Source organism: Oreochromis niloticus, linkage group LG12 (genome assembly GCF_001858045.2).
Source record: "Oreochromis niloticus isolate F11D_XX linkage group LG12, O_niloticus_UMD_NMBU, whole genome shotgun sequence".
In the NCBI taxonomy this organism is placed as follows: domain Eukaryota; kingdom Metazoa; phylum Chordata; class Actinopteri; order Cichliformes; family Cichlidae; genus Oreochromis; species Oreochromis niloticus.
This window is the reverse complement of record NC_031977.2, coordinates 35,107,092-35,123,457: the sequence shown is the minus strand read 5'-3', so window position 1 is coordinate 35,123,457 and position 16,366 is coordinate 35,107,092. Positions and strand designations below refer to the sequence as shown.

At 43.1% G+C, this 16,366-nt stretch overlaps 1 protein-coding gene across 3 annotated transcripts in view; it reads left to right on the top strand.

The window, feature by feature from the left end:
• Positions 1–2,832: 2,832 nt before the first annotated feature.
• ypel1 (yippee-like 1) overlaps positions 2,833–16,366 on the top strand; it is a 31,208-nt gene continuing 17,674 nt past the window's right edge. The window contains exons 1-2 of one of the 3 annotated variants that reach the window (XM_003444473.5): positions 2,833–3,434; positions 12,040–12,324. In XM_003444473.5, coding sequence (XP_003444521.1) covers positions 12,208–12,324 — 117 coding nt within the window. In that variant the 5' untranslated portion in view covers positions 2,833–3,434; positions 12,040–12,207. The other 2 variants (XM_005451533.4, XM_005451534.2) reach the window with 2 other exon arrangements.

Genomic DNA, 16,366 nt, shown 5'->3' with positions numbered 1-16,366 from the left:
TATCCCAGTTACCCAAATACCATCTCCCTGGTCCTGATCTCTAAACCTACTGATGGTGAATTCTAAAATTTTAATGCCAAGTGTGGCGTAAAATCTGATGGAATAAAAATGACCGAAAACTTAAATTAATGACCTTAGTTTCTTGAGGATTAAAAGCTCAGAAGACGAAAGTATTTATAAAGTTTATCTGATGCCTGCCTTCTTTTTGGGGTCCCCCCCCCACGTATCCTCCAGCACTAAATACTGGATTTAATATAAGCAAGAGCCCCCAAATCCAAATAACACCTGTGACTGATGCCTCCCATCACTCACATCAATGTTTGTCTTGCTCCTAACACACTGCCTATAAGTGCATTCCAAACTCAGTAATGACATTCCTGACAGTTTGAAGGCTGTTGTTATTCTTTCTAATGGATTTTTTCGGCGCTTCAGAGGGCTTTTCAAACCCACAAATGATACAAAGAGGCAGAAACGTTCAATAAAAGCACAGAGCATATGGAACATGTTGGATTCCACATTGAGGGATTAAAGTTTCCTTTGAAACTACATTCTTTGCTGTGCCAGGAACCCATTTCAAGCACAGCCCCAAGGTGCTTCTGTCCAGTCACAGACTGGATCGGCTCCGTTTAATGGAAGTAGGCTGGATGATTATTTCCTCCTGAAGTCTTTACAGTGTCAAGGATGAGGTTTGCCCTGTCACAATGTTTAAGAACTCATTAAAGCAGTATCATCTGCATACATAAAATACTCTTTAAAATATTGTTAAAAGCAGATAAATAGTCCACAAAGGGTGTAGTGCATGCAGCAAAGTCAGTCCTGAGTTTTCCACCTACCTACAGGGTTGGTGGACAAATTGCAGGGGGTCTATAAGATGCTCGTTTTGTGAGACCATGTACCTCCCACCAGGTGTTCAAAGCACTTTGTGACCAGTGATGTAAGTGTGACTGCTCTAAAGTCTTTGGGGACTTGATGGCAAATACGATTAATAATAAATAAAAATGATTGATCATAATGACAGAGATGCTATATTTTATTTAAAGATATATTTTCCCAGCTTCTTCTGTTTATTTTTATGATCTTATATGATCATCATTGTATACTCATCGTTTTCTGTCCCAAACTGTTACCTGTTTTTTCTTTGGACTTCAGCTGGGATACAGTGGTACTTTTCTTTTTTTTCTTTTCTTTTCTTTTTTTGTAAACACTCAAAATATGTGTCATCTTCTCATTAAGTGAGTAGGAGAGGTCACATCAGCATAAAAGTATTTACAATTATTTAAGCATGTTTCTCAGATTCAAAACCTAATGGCATTTGAGGTTTTATTTGTTTATTTATTTATTTGTTTGTTTGTTTTTAGTAGTAAAATCTTTTTTAGAGGAAACGCCAACTTCAGCAGTTTTATACTGTCTTTAGGAAAAAGTCATCCATAGAGAATTTATCACCTAAAGAGGGACCAAACCAACTTCAAAGGGGACCAGAAATATTCAGGTTTGTCGTTTTGAATTACTCACACGGTTTTAGTAGTACTCAGTGTGTCCGGTAGGTGGTGCTGCGGTACAGTTTAATATGATGTGCTGCGGCTTGTCCCGTGATTGATTCATAAATTCAAAACCTCATTCATTATTTTCAGCTACAAACCAAAGCAGGGTCAGAAGTTTGAGTTTTTTGCTTTTAATTTTGGAGTAAATTTTGTTGTTTTTTTAAAAGCATCTTCATTCATAAATCTGCGTTAATATCGCAGGGAGATATAAACTAACCCGTTACATTTACGAAGGTGAAGTTACACCGGTGCATGAAAGCAAAATTCTATTCCAAATTATTTAAATCAAAAGTAAACACACTGGTTGAGGTTTTAAATATATATATATACATATATATATATATATATATATATATATATATGTGTGTGTGTGTGTGTGTGTGTGTGTGTGTGTAAATATATTCACATTTAATGTGATTGTGAATAATGTCATTGTAATCCTGACAGAAAAACTAATGTACATGTGTAACTGCAGTGAACACGTCACTGAGCAGCGATCAGCTGGATCCATTTCTGACGGCTTTGTTTACCAGCTTTGCCACGTGCTTGCAATGCGTCCACGCATGCGCACTAAAGTATTGTTCTTATGGCACGCGTCGGTATCGGCGGCGCGCGCAGCCAAAACAACCACTAGCCACGCGGGCGCGCAGCCACTTCCCTGCCCTCGAGTTGATTGGCTGCCATCGCCTCTCCCCGCCCTCCCCCGCAGCTGATTGGGTACATGGTGATCTTTCTCCTCGCTGATTGGACTCTATTTGTAGAGCAGGCTTTGTAGCTAGGCTGCTGTTGCCTTCACGTACCTCTCCAAACAGCGAATTTTAAGATTGAAAAAACACAAAAAACACGGCCTTTGTGTGAAGAGTAACAGGGAAATGTTCCCTGTCACAGTGCTGTTTGACTGGCCCGTTAAAGGTTGTATGACGTGTACCATATGAAGAGTCATAACACAAATGAAAGGAGAGGGACGATTGGTTAGCCAGCAAAGAGATGCAGGAGCGAACTGTGGATACATATTGTAGATTTTACTCGCTCACTTTTAAGCCACAAATTATACAGCTAATAAAAAAATATTTTAAAACGCCAGAAAATGAATAAAGTGAAATAAATGGAAGACAGAAAACTGTTTAAGATCCTGATTTATTTGTGTGTGTGTGTGTGTGTGTGTGTGTGTGTGTGTGTGTGTCGGGGGGGGGGTAAATTTGAGTGTTTCTTTCATTTCTTATTCTTGTTGGGTTCCGCGTGGTTTTCTCACGGGCTGTGTCTGACACCCGCCATTTCCTGCAACACTTAAATGCATCACCGATAGATGGAGATAAAACTGCGCCTCTTCTGCACTTTTTTTTGCACAAGTTTTCCTTCGCAGCCTGCGGCGCTGACGCTAAAGAGAAGCTGCAGACACCGAGGCGACGCTTATAAGTGACAGATCCGCGGCCGTGAACGCGGCTGTGCGCGCATCACAGAGCTAATTAGGATTTCAGTATAAAAAAGGCCGCAGTCGGGACAGCTCGGCCTGTCCTGCCGCTGATATCGGAGAGCTGAAGGTACAGAGGTGCACCCCAGCATGCACTCGCTCTGATCCCAAACAAGCGGATGGGATTTGGGGATTTCGCCCACGCCGCACTCTTCACGGTTTTGCTTTGTGAACGCATTGAAACTCCAACGAGGACACTGATGTTTCTGGAGACTTTAATGGCACTGGGCTCGACCTAAAGAGGCTGCTGCTGCCTTTATGGGACGGTGAAGCTATCCTCATTTCTTTTCTTTTCTTTTTATTTCTTTCTTTTGTTTATTTTCTAAACTGATATCCACACTGCTGGTTCAGAAGGAAAAGCTTCGATTTCGTGGCCGGGTTGTTTTGGTTCTCTGACGGGGAGGAAGGCTAAGAGTTTTGGGGTAAGTGCAGAAGCAGTGACCTGCTGGAGGACACGCATGTACTGGTCAGATACACCCGTGCTGTGGTGCTTTTAGACGTGTGTGCAGATTTTGTCACACTCTGTTTCCTGTTTTTCCGTATTTAAAGCCTGCTCTGCGTATCTGTGGGGCGGGTTTAAACTGTCTGACGCGTCGGGGAAGAAATAAAAATCAGGTGTCACCCTCTAGAATCTGAAATGATATCATTTAGTCCCCATTGTGGAAGTCCGTGGTCTTATAGGATGGCAGCTCGGGTGGATTTATGTAACTGTGGGGCTTTACCAATCTGCTTACATTAATTATAAGGTTACAACATCCTCTCCTTTAATGGGACACGTTTTGTAATTTGATCTCCAAGTTGCGTTCAAGAGCAGAAAAAAGCACGATTTGCAGCTGCTTTCAGCTGATTATGTGCGCTGCCTTCATCACCACCACCATCATCATCGGTGCGCTTTTTTGGCTGCAGATCTCGGTCAGATTTGTGTGTGTGTGTGTGTGTGTGTGTGTGTAGGGGTGGGTAGGAGGGGAGGGCTTATAATGCCACGTGAACAGGCGACAAAAACACAGCGAAAGGACGGATTTCATAACGTCCACGCGCATTCTGCCTGCACCTCTTGAAAGAAGCTGCAATATTGTGTTTACATGCATCATCATCATCATCATCATCATAAGCCGCCCTCGTGGTGAAGCAATATCGCCCCTCAGGGTTTGTTACAACACGACTGTCCTCACGCTACAGTTCATTATTATTATTGTTATGAAACATTTAAAAAAATAAACAAATAAACAAAAGGAGAAACATGAAATGTTGTCTAGGGTAAGCGCGCCCACGACGCCACGAGCGGAAGAGTAAGAAGAGGCCAAGCTGTTCTGTTTAATATGAGACCTTTGTTAATGTTTGGTGTGATCATTCGTGGCGTCCTGTTCCAGATGTGATGTCCAGTGTCAGGATGATGCAGCGCTGACACATAAACAGCGCAGCAGCAGCTGCAGGAGGAGGAGGAGGAGGAGGGTGAGGAAGGCTGCTGTTTTTGTGCCTCTTATTCCATAAAAACATCTTCATCACGTGACAGAGCATTGAAGGAACCTGCTGGTCTTTGTCACAGTGGCAGGCTTTGTTTTATCGTCTGTGTTGTTGCCTTTTAGAAAAATGACCGTTAATTATTTCGTTATTACTCAGTTATGACGTTTCCGGTGTTTCAAACACTCGTATGGTTTCAGGATGATGTAAGTCTGACTGTTTAGTTGCAAAAAAAAAACACGAAAACAATCCTTTCTTAGTTCCGTTTGGTTAACTCGCAGATTAATTATTATTGATCTTGAAATAATTAATCAACGGGGTGATTGGAGGGAACGCAAACGCATCATCTTCTTCATTTAACTGGAAGATCCGCAGGTGGGAAACCAAACTGCACACACATGAATGCGTGTGATTTTTATTTTGCTTTGTGTGTGAAGGAGAGGACAGAATCCAGATTCATATTCTCATCTTGTATTTATTTACACATCCGGGTGTCTGCGCGCTCCCGCCTCCCCTCTGTGGTGCGTTCAAGCCGCATGGGAAATAATCTCGACAGTAAAAACAATAACATGTAGAGTTTTTTTCTCCCTCCTTTGTTTGGTCTCCAAGCAGAAATATGCGATTTCCTTTTCTGGGAAATAAGTAGATGATAGTCTGTCACAGCAGAAACACAGACATCTAAAGAGTGATACAAGGAAACCGTGAAAATGTGCCATTTATGACCAATTTAAAATTCACAAAGAGAAAGACTGTGGCTAAACATGTGGGTGGAAGACTCTGGGAACATTTTGTTTTATAAAAACAAATTAAGCAGCATAAATCCATCCACAAAACAATTTCTACTAACGATTTAAACAACGATTTAACAATTTAACCTAAAAAACAAGAAAAAAATTGAGGCACCAATTTTCATGGCTCTGCAGTTATCTCCACTAGCATGCAGCCTGCCTCCTTTACCTCTCACACTGTCCAACAAAATCTCGGACTGCCTCTGGCATGTTTGGAGGAGGCCGAGTTCGTGCTTCTTTAGCTTGCTAAGTGTCATGTCTCATAGATGTTGTTGCACTTTGGCACATATTCCAGCTGAAGCCGTATGGCAGGTGGCTTTCTGCTGGTATTTGAGCTAACATAAGAAAGTGATTCTTTCCCTGTCCTCACAAAAGTCAAATCTGATCCTTTCTGTGTGGAGTTTGCATGTCCGCTCCAGACATTTCGGCTTCCTCCCATGTAAGGTTAATTGGTGATTGTAAATTGGCTGTAAACTGTCTGAAGGCAAGGATCAGCTTCACCTTCCACATGACTCTGAAGTGGATAAGCAGGATAAGAATAAAGCAAGGATAGATAGTTGACTAAAAATGCCAAGCATGGCTTTCCAAAAGTATCCAAAAGCATTTAAACTTTCATAAGAAATCTTGTAAATATGGATATAAATACTAATTGGTGGAAATCACATTTTAAAAAATAGTCGAAAATACTTTGGTAATCTAAAGTAAATGAAGTACAAATGTACCAGCGACATAAACAAAGACAAATATTTACAAGAATAAGGTTTCTTCATAAACTTTAAAACAGAGTTGTGCTTTTTACAAAATAAGAGTTCTCAAAGGGTGGATTTAAAGAGAATAGAAGGCATTAAAATCGCACAAACACACCATTTTCCCTTGAATGGCGCTCTTAATCTGGAATCCATTTTTCCCACGGGAGCCTGAAGGCAGCGGAGGCATCTATTGGTCAGCTGGGCTGTTAATCAGAGCGCACTCTCCCTCCCACGTGGTGACGTTCTCGTAAAGTAACCAGGCCAGTCCATTACGCACACAAAAGGCACAACAAAAGCCCGTGTGGGGAAAAATGAGAACCGTCAGCACCCAAAGGACGCAACAATAAGTTCCCGTCTGGCAGCATCACCCATGGACCAGAGCCTGGGACGCCGACAATCATTTCTTTAAGTCCAAAAAGCAACAAGAAGTGCAAAAAACCCAACAACAACACCTCTCTGTCTCTTCCTGCAGCAAGCAGTTTTCCACCGAGCTGCGCTCTGCTCAGATCTGATCCAGGTGGTGAGTACAGCAGCAGCAGCTGAAGCGCCGTTTGCCTAAAAACTGAAAGAAAAGCAGCAGCCGAGGTTCGGTGTCGTGCTGGATTCAGAGACAGCGCCAGGCTCGGAAAAACAAACAATGAAAGCAGACGGCACAGCGACACTGTTGCGCCTGAGCTGGCGTCGTGCTCTTTGTTGGGCATAAACAAATTTAGAAGAGGAGCAGGAGGAATTGGGAGGGCTGCAAACGCCTCTAACGGCCAGATTAACTGCTTTGGATCGTAAGACTTTCAGCGAAAACGCATGTTATCGTGTTGTTTTGGCTAGACTCAGTGATGAAGGGAGCGAGTCTTTTGTCTGGACACTCTTCCTGTTAGTGGTTACCAGAGACGCACACTGCTGCCTCTTTGTTTTCACTTTGCTCAGTGCGAATGTCAGCTGTTACCTGTCCTCTCCACTCACTTCGCCACCCTTTTAAAATATATTTCTGCTTTTTATTTTATTTTTTTAAAGCCAAACATACTTTTGTTCAATTAAAAAAACAGAAGCAGGAGATGAGATAGCAGGCGATGGAGTGGACGGACACAATAGAGAGGAGGAGACAATGTTGCAGGATTCAAAGCGTCGTGTTTAGTGTTTTATCAGCACTTTAGTCTGCAGAAGTCGAGAAATGTTAAAGTTTCATCAAAGAAGCAGACCATGTGGTTTTAAATGGCCTGAAGTCAGCAACTTGGCTTATAAAGTGTGTGTGTGCGTGCGTGCGTGTGTGTGTGTGTTTACCTTCATTGTGCACGTGCCGCTGGGGTTAAACTGAGCTAATTCACAGAGGGGATTTTGTCCTTTTCATGCAGGGATTAGGCCTCGGCACCTGTGCAGATTATACTGTATGTATGTAAACGTGGCTCTCTGCGTGGGGCCTCCTGTGGGCCAGAGTGTGTCGCATGTCAGGTTTTTACCTGGCTGATTGTGTGTGTGTTTTTGTGTATGAATACGTTTACATTCGTGTGTTTGTGTTTGCAGAGCAGCCATGCTTCACGCTGCTTCCTGTTGAGTTGCGGAAGCTCCTTTGTTTTCTGTCTGGCTGCTGGCTTCTGTCTCGGTGCTGCTCTTCCTGTTGCGGCACATTGAGCTCAATTGGAAACTTCTCGAGCTTTTTTAATTGTTTTCCCCCTCAGGGCCGCAAGGTTATTGTTTTGAGGGGATTTCTGTCTAATGGGGCAACCTTTGCTATGCAGAGATGATACAAAGATAGGCGTGTGGTGGATTTTTCCTTCACTTTGCAACTCTTGAGAGATAAAAGTGAAAGTCTGAGAGTTTGGGTGTAAAATGTGCTGGTTGGTGTTTGAATGGGGAAATAAGATCCACAGAGTCGGATTCGCTGTATATTTCAGTCAACATAGGAAATGTGAGCCACAGAATTTGCAAACTTCAGGAATCCTCACGCTCTGGTTTCATAGGGGGCGCTGGTGAGCCCGAAAATATAAACATTTCAGTTTTCAACCTCATTTTAATAGACCAGGGTACGGAGCCCCGCAGGGGACATGGGAGAAAAAAAAATTAAGACGGACTTTTGCGAGATCTCGCAAAAGTAACTCGGGATCTCGCAAAACTATTGCGGGATCTCGCAAAACAAACTCGGGATCTCGCAAAACTATTGCGAGATCCCGCAAAACAAACTCGGGATCTCGCAAAAGTTTTGCGAGATCTCGCAATAGTAACTCGGGATCTCGCAAAACTTTTGCGAGATCCCGCAAAAGTTGAATTCCAACAATGGCGGCAGCTACTTAGTCGTAATATTACTCTTTCTGGGTCACAAAATAAACTTTTAAGATATTTTGAGGCATGAATGTAGCTGTGTAAATGTCAAATATCTGCGCGGTTTACAAGACATCACATATTTGCAAAAGTGCTCCGACGTTTTTCGGAGATCTGACACCCACCATCTCGAAGCTAACGGGAGGTCGAGACCTACTACAGCCGGGAGAAACACCGCTCTCCCGGCACGTCGTGCCTCGACCTCCCGGTCGGCCTCGACCTAGCGGCCTCCGAATGCGGCTAAAACTTTTGCGAGATCTCGCAAAACGTTTGCGAGATCCCGAGTTACTTTTGCGAGATCTCGCAAAACTTTTGCGAGATCCCGAGTTTCTTTTGCGAGATCTCGCAAAAGTCCGTCTTAATTTTTTTTTTCTCCCATGTCCCCTGCGGGGCTCCGTACCAGGGTGAGAGAGAGGAAAAAAACATTTCTGCGGGTATCAGGAACCTCACAGCACCATGGGTCCCTTTACATCCTCGGCCATTTTTATTTGGGGCATGAAGCAAGCAGCAGGAGAGAATTTGGCTTCCCTGCAAGAAAAACAAAAGTGCGTGAATGTCATTTCATACCCGTTCGGAGGTGTTGTTGATGTGTATTTGTATAAAACTAGAAGCAGGTGTAAATGATCATCTCAGTCATTTAGCACAATTTACCCCCATTTATTGAGGATTAGCTTACGATGCGCCCCCTACTGCACACCAAGCTGAACTGCAATCACATTGCAATGGGACAAACAGGAAGGAGAATGCATGTCCTGGATCTATAAAGGCACCGTTCGTAACATCTATGTAGCCATTAACTGTGTTTATCCATCCAATTATGGTAACCATGCCAACCCAACTGACGTTCAGTTTAGTCAGATGATGTTAAAGCTTTGTAGTTTTGGGAAATCTAATCTAAAGTCCTCAAGATTTATCAAGCTCCAGCCAGGTGTGTTTACCACGGTTAATTTTATCTCCCTTAACCTAGTAACCTTAGTTAACCTGATTAGCATTCTGTTAGCACTGTATGTTTAAGGGCTGAGGACTTTGACTCTCTGATAAAGTTACTGCATGTTGCTCATTTCCTGAAAGTCAGTAGTTCTGCAGAAAAAGGGTTAAAAAAAAAATCCATATGAGGAAAGATACACTTTGTAAATCAGTAACAAAGTTAAACACAAGCAGGCAAAGATGACTTTTCTCAGCTGTCAGTGGAAACCTAATCAGCGCTAAAAGCACAGCAAATAACAGGCGTGCATTCACCAGGTGTTCAGAAACTCAACACCAGTGTTCAGGTGCTCTGCGCCTTCTGGCTGCTGATACACTGCTGCAAATCAATACATGTACCTCATCGGTCAATCAGCCAATCAGTCAGTCAGTCACCTTTTGCACATTCAATCAGTGTGTGCTCTTCAAATGCAGCAACCAGTAAAATAGAAAAAGACACAAAATATGATTTTAAAAAACGAATAAAATGATATTTTTAGCACCGTGCACAGCAGTGAATGTATGTTTCATCTTTATCTGCAGAGCTGAACAGTGAGTGGGTCTGAATGTGTTCAAATCTAATTCAGCATGAGTTCCACTGCGCCTTTAAAAGTTACAGTAGTGATTTATTTATTTTGTTTAAATGTGGAGAAATGCCTCAGTAAATAAAAAGGTGTTTTCTGGCCTGTGCACGCTACAACGCACAAACCTAACGATTAATAAAGATGATTCTGATAGGTTTAAAGGTCGGGACACCGAGTGCAGCTTTGCTTTAGCTTTTCGTTTAGTTTCCAGAGTGCGTTTACTCATTGCAGTTTAGTTTGCAATGTTCAGCTTCAGGTTAGTTTTATGTTCTGAGTTTTATAAAAGTGCGGGTATTACTCAGGGCCAAGATACGATGCTCACAATAGCAAAACGCAACAGTTTGTGAAGGAAGTTGAGTCACAGTCCGGTGGACATCCCAGTAATCACACACTCCAAAGCCTCGTGAGGCAGGTTGTGTCGACAAACCAGACCACACTGGGAAAAAACTAAAACTAAGAACACTTCCTCAAATTTTCTATTTGCTTTTAGTTTGGCGAGCACAAAATATCCTCTCATTTTATTCTTTTATCCAAGTTTGTTTGTGGGATGTTTTTAACGCCTACTTTTAGTCTTTTTTTCTTGATTTAGATTTAGTCCAGGATCACAGCCTTGGGTGGGGTGTCTGGCATCGGGCTTGTTCAGGCATGTCTGTGGAAGTTTGAAATCTGGGAAAAAGTCTGCACGCTGTTTGGATCTGGTTTAATAATGGAGGAAACCAAATCAAAGGAGGCAGAGGGGGAGAGATCGATTACACTGAGCTTATTTAGGCTCTGTTTCTAGCCTGCACAGGTGTGCCCAAATTAGTCTAACAACTCCCCCTACCTGCACAGTCCCGCAGGGAGAGCAGAGAAACCGTAGCAGTGTGAAAGTAACATCTGCATGTCAGTGCAGTTCCAGGAGCCGACGAGTCCCCGCAGGACATTACATCCTAACGAGATCATCAATGTCACTCACTTCACCTGCAAGTGGTTTTAATGTTGTGGCAGATCTGTGCAGGTCTGTCACTCTGGGCTCTTTTTTTCTTTTTGAGGTTAAAAAAAATTCCAGATATGCATTTTTTTTATGCAAGCATTAATCTCATATTGGTCAGCTGGGAGTCACATGCTTGCAAACAGCTGCACAATAAGAGGAGGAGGAGAAGGAGGAGGAAGTCTCCACGTGGGTGGATGTTTAGCATCTGTGTAGACCTGCAGACGTGTTTTTCATGAACCCCTTTCAAAGCTCGCACCTATTATCAGGCTTCTGTTTCATTGTCTCAGCAGCTGTGCTGTGTGTATTTGTTACTGCAGTGCTGCAGTTGCCTGCTTTCACTTTTACCTCTGAAACCTTTGCAGACAGTCGTGCCTCTTGCTTCTTTAAACACCAAGTTCCAAAATAAGGCCAAGAGATGTGACTAATGGTATCCTTTGACATAAAATCCCAGAAAGTTGATTCATATAAACAAATGTTTCATCAGTCAGCCAAGTTCATTCCAGACTGAAGAAATCACTCGGCTGAGTGATGAAACACTTCTCCCACTGAAAACACTGCGTCCAGATGAACTGAATCAACTTTCAAGGATTTTCCTGCCTGGATTGTTCGGCATGCACTAAGATACTTTGACGTCAAGTGTCCAACAAAAATGATCATGAGCCATTTGTTCGTGTAAATTAATGACATGAGAGGAAAACATATTGAGTTACTTGAAAAATTGACATCTGAGCAGCATTTCCTTAAGTGTCTACAGGCACAAGAGTTGGGGCTAGAGTTTCATCTGCGTTTTAGATTCTAAATACTGTATATTTTTGTCCTTTGAAGGATTTTTGTTTCCCCAGAGAAATTCCTGACTTATCTCCAAGCTGCTAATCTCTTCTCGCATCTTTCAGTCTAAAGAGACAAAATGAAGACAGGCTGGTTTCTGTCATGTGCTGTGAAGAAGGAAATAGTTTGAGAGCAGGTGAAACGTATTATGTGGCCACTGACTCGTTGTCATATTAAGTTACATAACCATGCAGCCGTGTTGGTAGGGGACAACATGCGACTGTAATCACTTAATAGATGTTTCTAATCAAATGATTGTTCCAGTGAACGAGCTGTTTATATTGGAAATGCAATTAAGCTCATGAGCGCTATAAATAGGAAGTGCGGAACGTGCCGCTCACCACATCGTCTCTTTCCCTTTCCCGCAGGTTTGATTTTCTCCCGTGGTGTCTGTGTGGAGCGTGCCACACACCCACTCCACAACAACGACGGCTTTTGCTTGCATCTTCCAGTGTTTCTTCTGTCAGCAAGTCCAGCAGAGCTGCAACTCTTCCAGTGCCAGCCCTGACACCAGCGAGGAGCCCTGCCCCACTGACATGGTGAAGATGACCAAGTCTAAGACCTTCCAGGCTTACCTGCCGTCCTGCCACCGCACCTACAGCTGCATCCACTGCCGAGCACATCTGGCCAACCACGACGAGCTCATCTCAAAGGTATGGCGGCTCCACACGAGCTCGCTCGTCCCTGCTCTTCATATAAAGCCACCCTGCAGCACTTCACATGACTTCAGCTGCTCTGTTTTATTTATGGGGGAAGGAAAGCTTCAGGGTTTTGCACTTGTCTCACAAATCTCACAGCAGCTACACTTGGTGCCGTCACGGAGGTCAACTAGAGAGAAATATTACATTAGTGCAGCATGCTTAAAACACCCTGATCAGCAGCGAGTGTTGGCCCTCTCCTTAGAGCTATAAATAAAAGCTGCGAGTGTCGGCCCATTCTGTAAGCTATAAATAAGTGTGGATAACGTGATGTAGTCGAAGAAGCAAATGTAGGTTACTGTGGCACAGCAAACTGTTTTTAGCCATACTGTCTGTTTGAAAACACGTCATGACGTGAGAGCAGAACAGAGAATTAATCTGAGCGAGCGCCAGCAGGCTGCTCCGCGCCGCACACCGTGCTCGTGTTTGTTTGACTACTATGGTGACCAGCATGCCTCGGGAACTTCTGGTGATCTGCTGTGCTCGCCTGAGCTGACAGGAAATTTTAGTTATATAAAACCTAAATTGCGAGTTTGGAAGAGTTACGAGACGGGAGTCTGTCGATAAATGGGTCTCTCGAGTCCCATAAACTGGGCTCGCTTCCTGAGCTCATAGCCTGAAGCCGCTGTGGAAGTGCACAAACCTGCAGTGTTCTCGAAGGCCAGCAGGGGGCGAGACATTCAGTTGCAGGCTGTGTCCACCTCGTTATTGACAAACTGTTACCGTATGAGTGTGAGGTGTCTTTTAATTGATCGCATCTGGTTTCAAAGAGCTACCGTGGCGATGGCTGAAATGTGTGATGTCACTATCGCTATGTCCGTCTTTAATATACAGTCTATGGTTGTATTTTACAGCCCAGAGCGTTCTTTAGCATAGTGACTAGTGGAGTTCACTCTGTTATAACCTAATGTTGTGGTATTAAATGTATTTTTTACAACCAAATATTTACTTTCAGCCAGCTCAGCGAGCAGGTGTGCTCACGTGAATTTTGGGAGCTTTTGTTTTTTCCTATTGTTCCTTCAAAATAAGAGCTCAGCTGCCTCGTGTTAGGAATAAGGTGGATCATGTGCTTTAAAACCTTAACAATGTGCTATAAGAGATTCACTGTACAGTATTTTATAGACTGTATATCAAAAATGGTGTCACCTGTTGGTCAGTCGTGCTGTGAAGGCTCAAGCTTAGCATTGTTGATGCCGCCATGTTTATTTTTCTTTCTTGTGAAAGAAAATGAAAATGAAACCACCTTAAATTTCACCCGCCAAAGCTGGAACACAGACTCCGGCACATTTAACCAAAACATGGTTATCCATAACATGTGTCACATAAATTCATTATAAATACTTCTGAAGGCACAAACAGTACAAACATGCTGAAGAGGTTCAGTGACTCAGTCAGATTACCTGAAGGCTCACAGATTGCGAGTGGCTTTACCTGTCTGTGTCACAATCCACCTGTTACTCAAAGTGGGTCACCTCCTAGTATTGCATAACTTTAGAACAGCTGACATGTGTAAATAAAAACACCTACCTTACAGGTGTCATTGAGGGGAAACTGAAACTGCTTTGTGTTTGTATAATATCAGGCTCTATCCTGTGCATTTAGGCTGTTAATCCTGGCAGTCTTTTTGGGATTGACTCGCTTTAACTGTCCATTTGAGTTTTTGACAGTTCATTTCTAACCCTGACTCTTGAACCCTAATCAGTGGAGCTTTTAAATAAGTGATCCTCACTAGATGGAACTGAATTAGAAGCACAAGCAGTTAGAGCTCTGAAAGTGTGTTTATAGGAAAATAAATGTAGTTTTGTGCTGATTTATGCAGCTCACGGTTAAAATCGAGCTCTGATAATTATGCAGACTTATCTGCACATCAAAATGAATGGCATGTTTTCCTTAGTAACCATGGGGATGACTTTCTCAGGCAGTCATATTTGACAGCATGCTCGTAATATTTTGTAGTGAATAAATATGTCTAAACTGTGAATTCCCACTCAGCAATGACTGTCATCTGATATCAGTTCGGGCAAATGACACAGATGAAATTTTATGTGATGCTCAACTTCCTTATTGCATCTCCACAGCTCGTGTACCTGTCCACTCTTGCGTCTGTGTCTTGTTACTGCCCATAAATTCTCCGAGGCTGGGATGCTGGGCGGGGCTGCTGTTATCACTGACGCTGCTGCAGAGCATGAAAGAGCTGGTCGCTCTTTTAAAGTGTTACTGCCGTGGCTATTTTTGCTTCTGTGGCTGTTTTTGAGTTAAAAACGTCAAAGCTGAAAGCACCGCCTTGGTTCGCTGAGCATCTCTTTGGTAACCTCATATGTGCTTTGAAAATCCAAGATGGAAAAATCAAGACAATCGAGCTTCGTATCTGCACCGCTGGCCACACGTTTGCCGGGAGTCTGGGGATGTGTTTTTGTTTGTGTTCGCTCATATCGTGTATTGTCATGTAGATAAGCGTGGATTTAAAGAGCTGCCTATTGCAAAATGTCAGAGATAATGTCTACAGATTGCATAATCTCCATGAACAAAAGTTTAAAAAAGTCAATGCATGGAGGGATGGATGGCAACACTTTAAAAAGCCACAAAAATCATTAAATCTCAGACGTTCATTGACTGAAAGTTTGAGGCTGATAAGCATGAAAACCTCACCGCTGTTCTACTCGCCTTACCTGTCATCGCTGGGCTGGTGTGACTAATATTCCCATGACTGTGCTTTTCATTCCGACTTTACCCTTTTTTTTTTTTTTTTTAAGGAAAATTACCTTCATCATCATCCACTCCTGTCGAGTACGAACAGCTTAAAGGTGCTGGTAGAAATGATGTGTCACTCATTGAATCCAGTGTTCCCGTCAGACTATTGTCAGAGAAATTCATCTCCGCGACTCTGTGACCTGAAGCAAAACTAGACGACACGTTATTATAAGCGTCATAAAGTGTCCGACGGTGCCAGTCTGGATTTAAAGTCGGGAATCTCAGGGAAAATCTCTGAAAACGCGAATATTAGGACCACTAATTTCAGCACACCGTTTTCACAGTACCTGGTGGTGGAACTGGTTTTGAACTGGTCGCTGGTGTTAACTCGTGACCCCTCCTCTGTGATGTGTCTGTGGGTCAAATGTTTGCATAGTCCTGTGGAAAAAAGCCTCGTTATTAACTTCCCATCATAAATGACTGCTGATCGTTTTGTTGCTGCCTGCACATAAATCCTGTCTTCACTAATGATCAATTCTAGCAGAGACCAAAACAAACAAAAAAACCTCATTTTACAGTCAGAGCGCACAGCAGGACGCTGAAGATTCAGCCAATTTCCCAAAATGAAATTGTCCTGCCAGGGCTGGTCGTTCATCAGCCCACAGAGAGTGACAAATGTGAACCTGAGTGAAATACAAAGAGCTCTGTGGCCCCTTAAAGTTTCTGAGTCTGTTTATTACATGATTTCTGGGTATCGAAGTCCACGCTGGCATTTGGAGGCACAAACACGCAAAGCTGTGAAAGCGTCGCTTTAATGCCGGTCGTAAATCGGCAGCTGGTGGGGAAAGTTTCTGAACTGTGAGATGAAGCAGAGCAGAAGTGGTGACCTTTAAGTGTTATAATACAGCAGCGACGGCGTGCTCCTCTGCGTTAAGGCCTTACCGAGCACTAAGCTGATTATTTAAATGGCAAAGTTGATCAATCTGAGCTTTGATCGACCATGTGGAGGCTGCGCTGCTGTAATGACCCCATGTACATCATGTGGTACTCACTTGGAAAAAACTGAAACCAAGTAAAGCAGAGTAGGTACTGCTGAAACTGCTGTAACATTACCACTGGCCACTATGTCAAAAATCCAGTGTTTAAAAATTCTACATATGTGCTAATTCTCTCCTGAAGCAAATGCTGAAAACTCAGTTTGTTAGTGCAAGCAGAGCAGCACGGTCAGTGAAAAGCTTTACCACCAGCCTCTCAGAAGGTTCGGAGGCCTCAAGGTGGTAAGTTTGGAGTTGCGAAGTCTGCACAA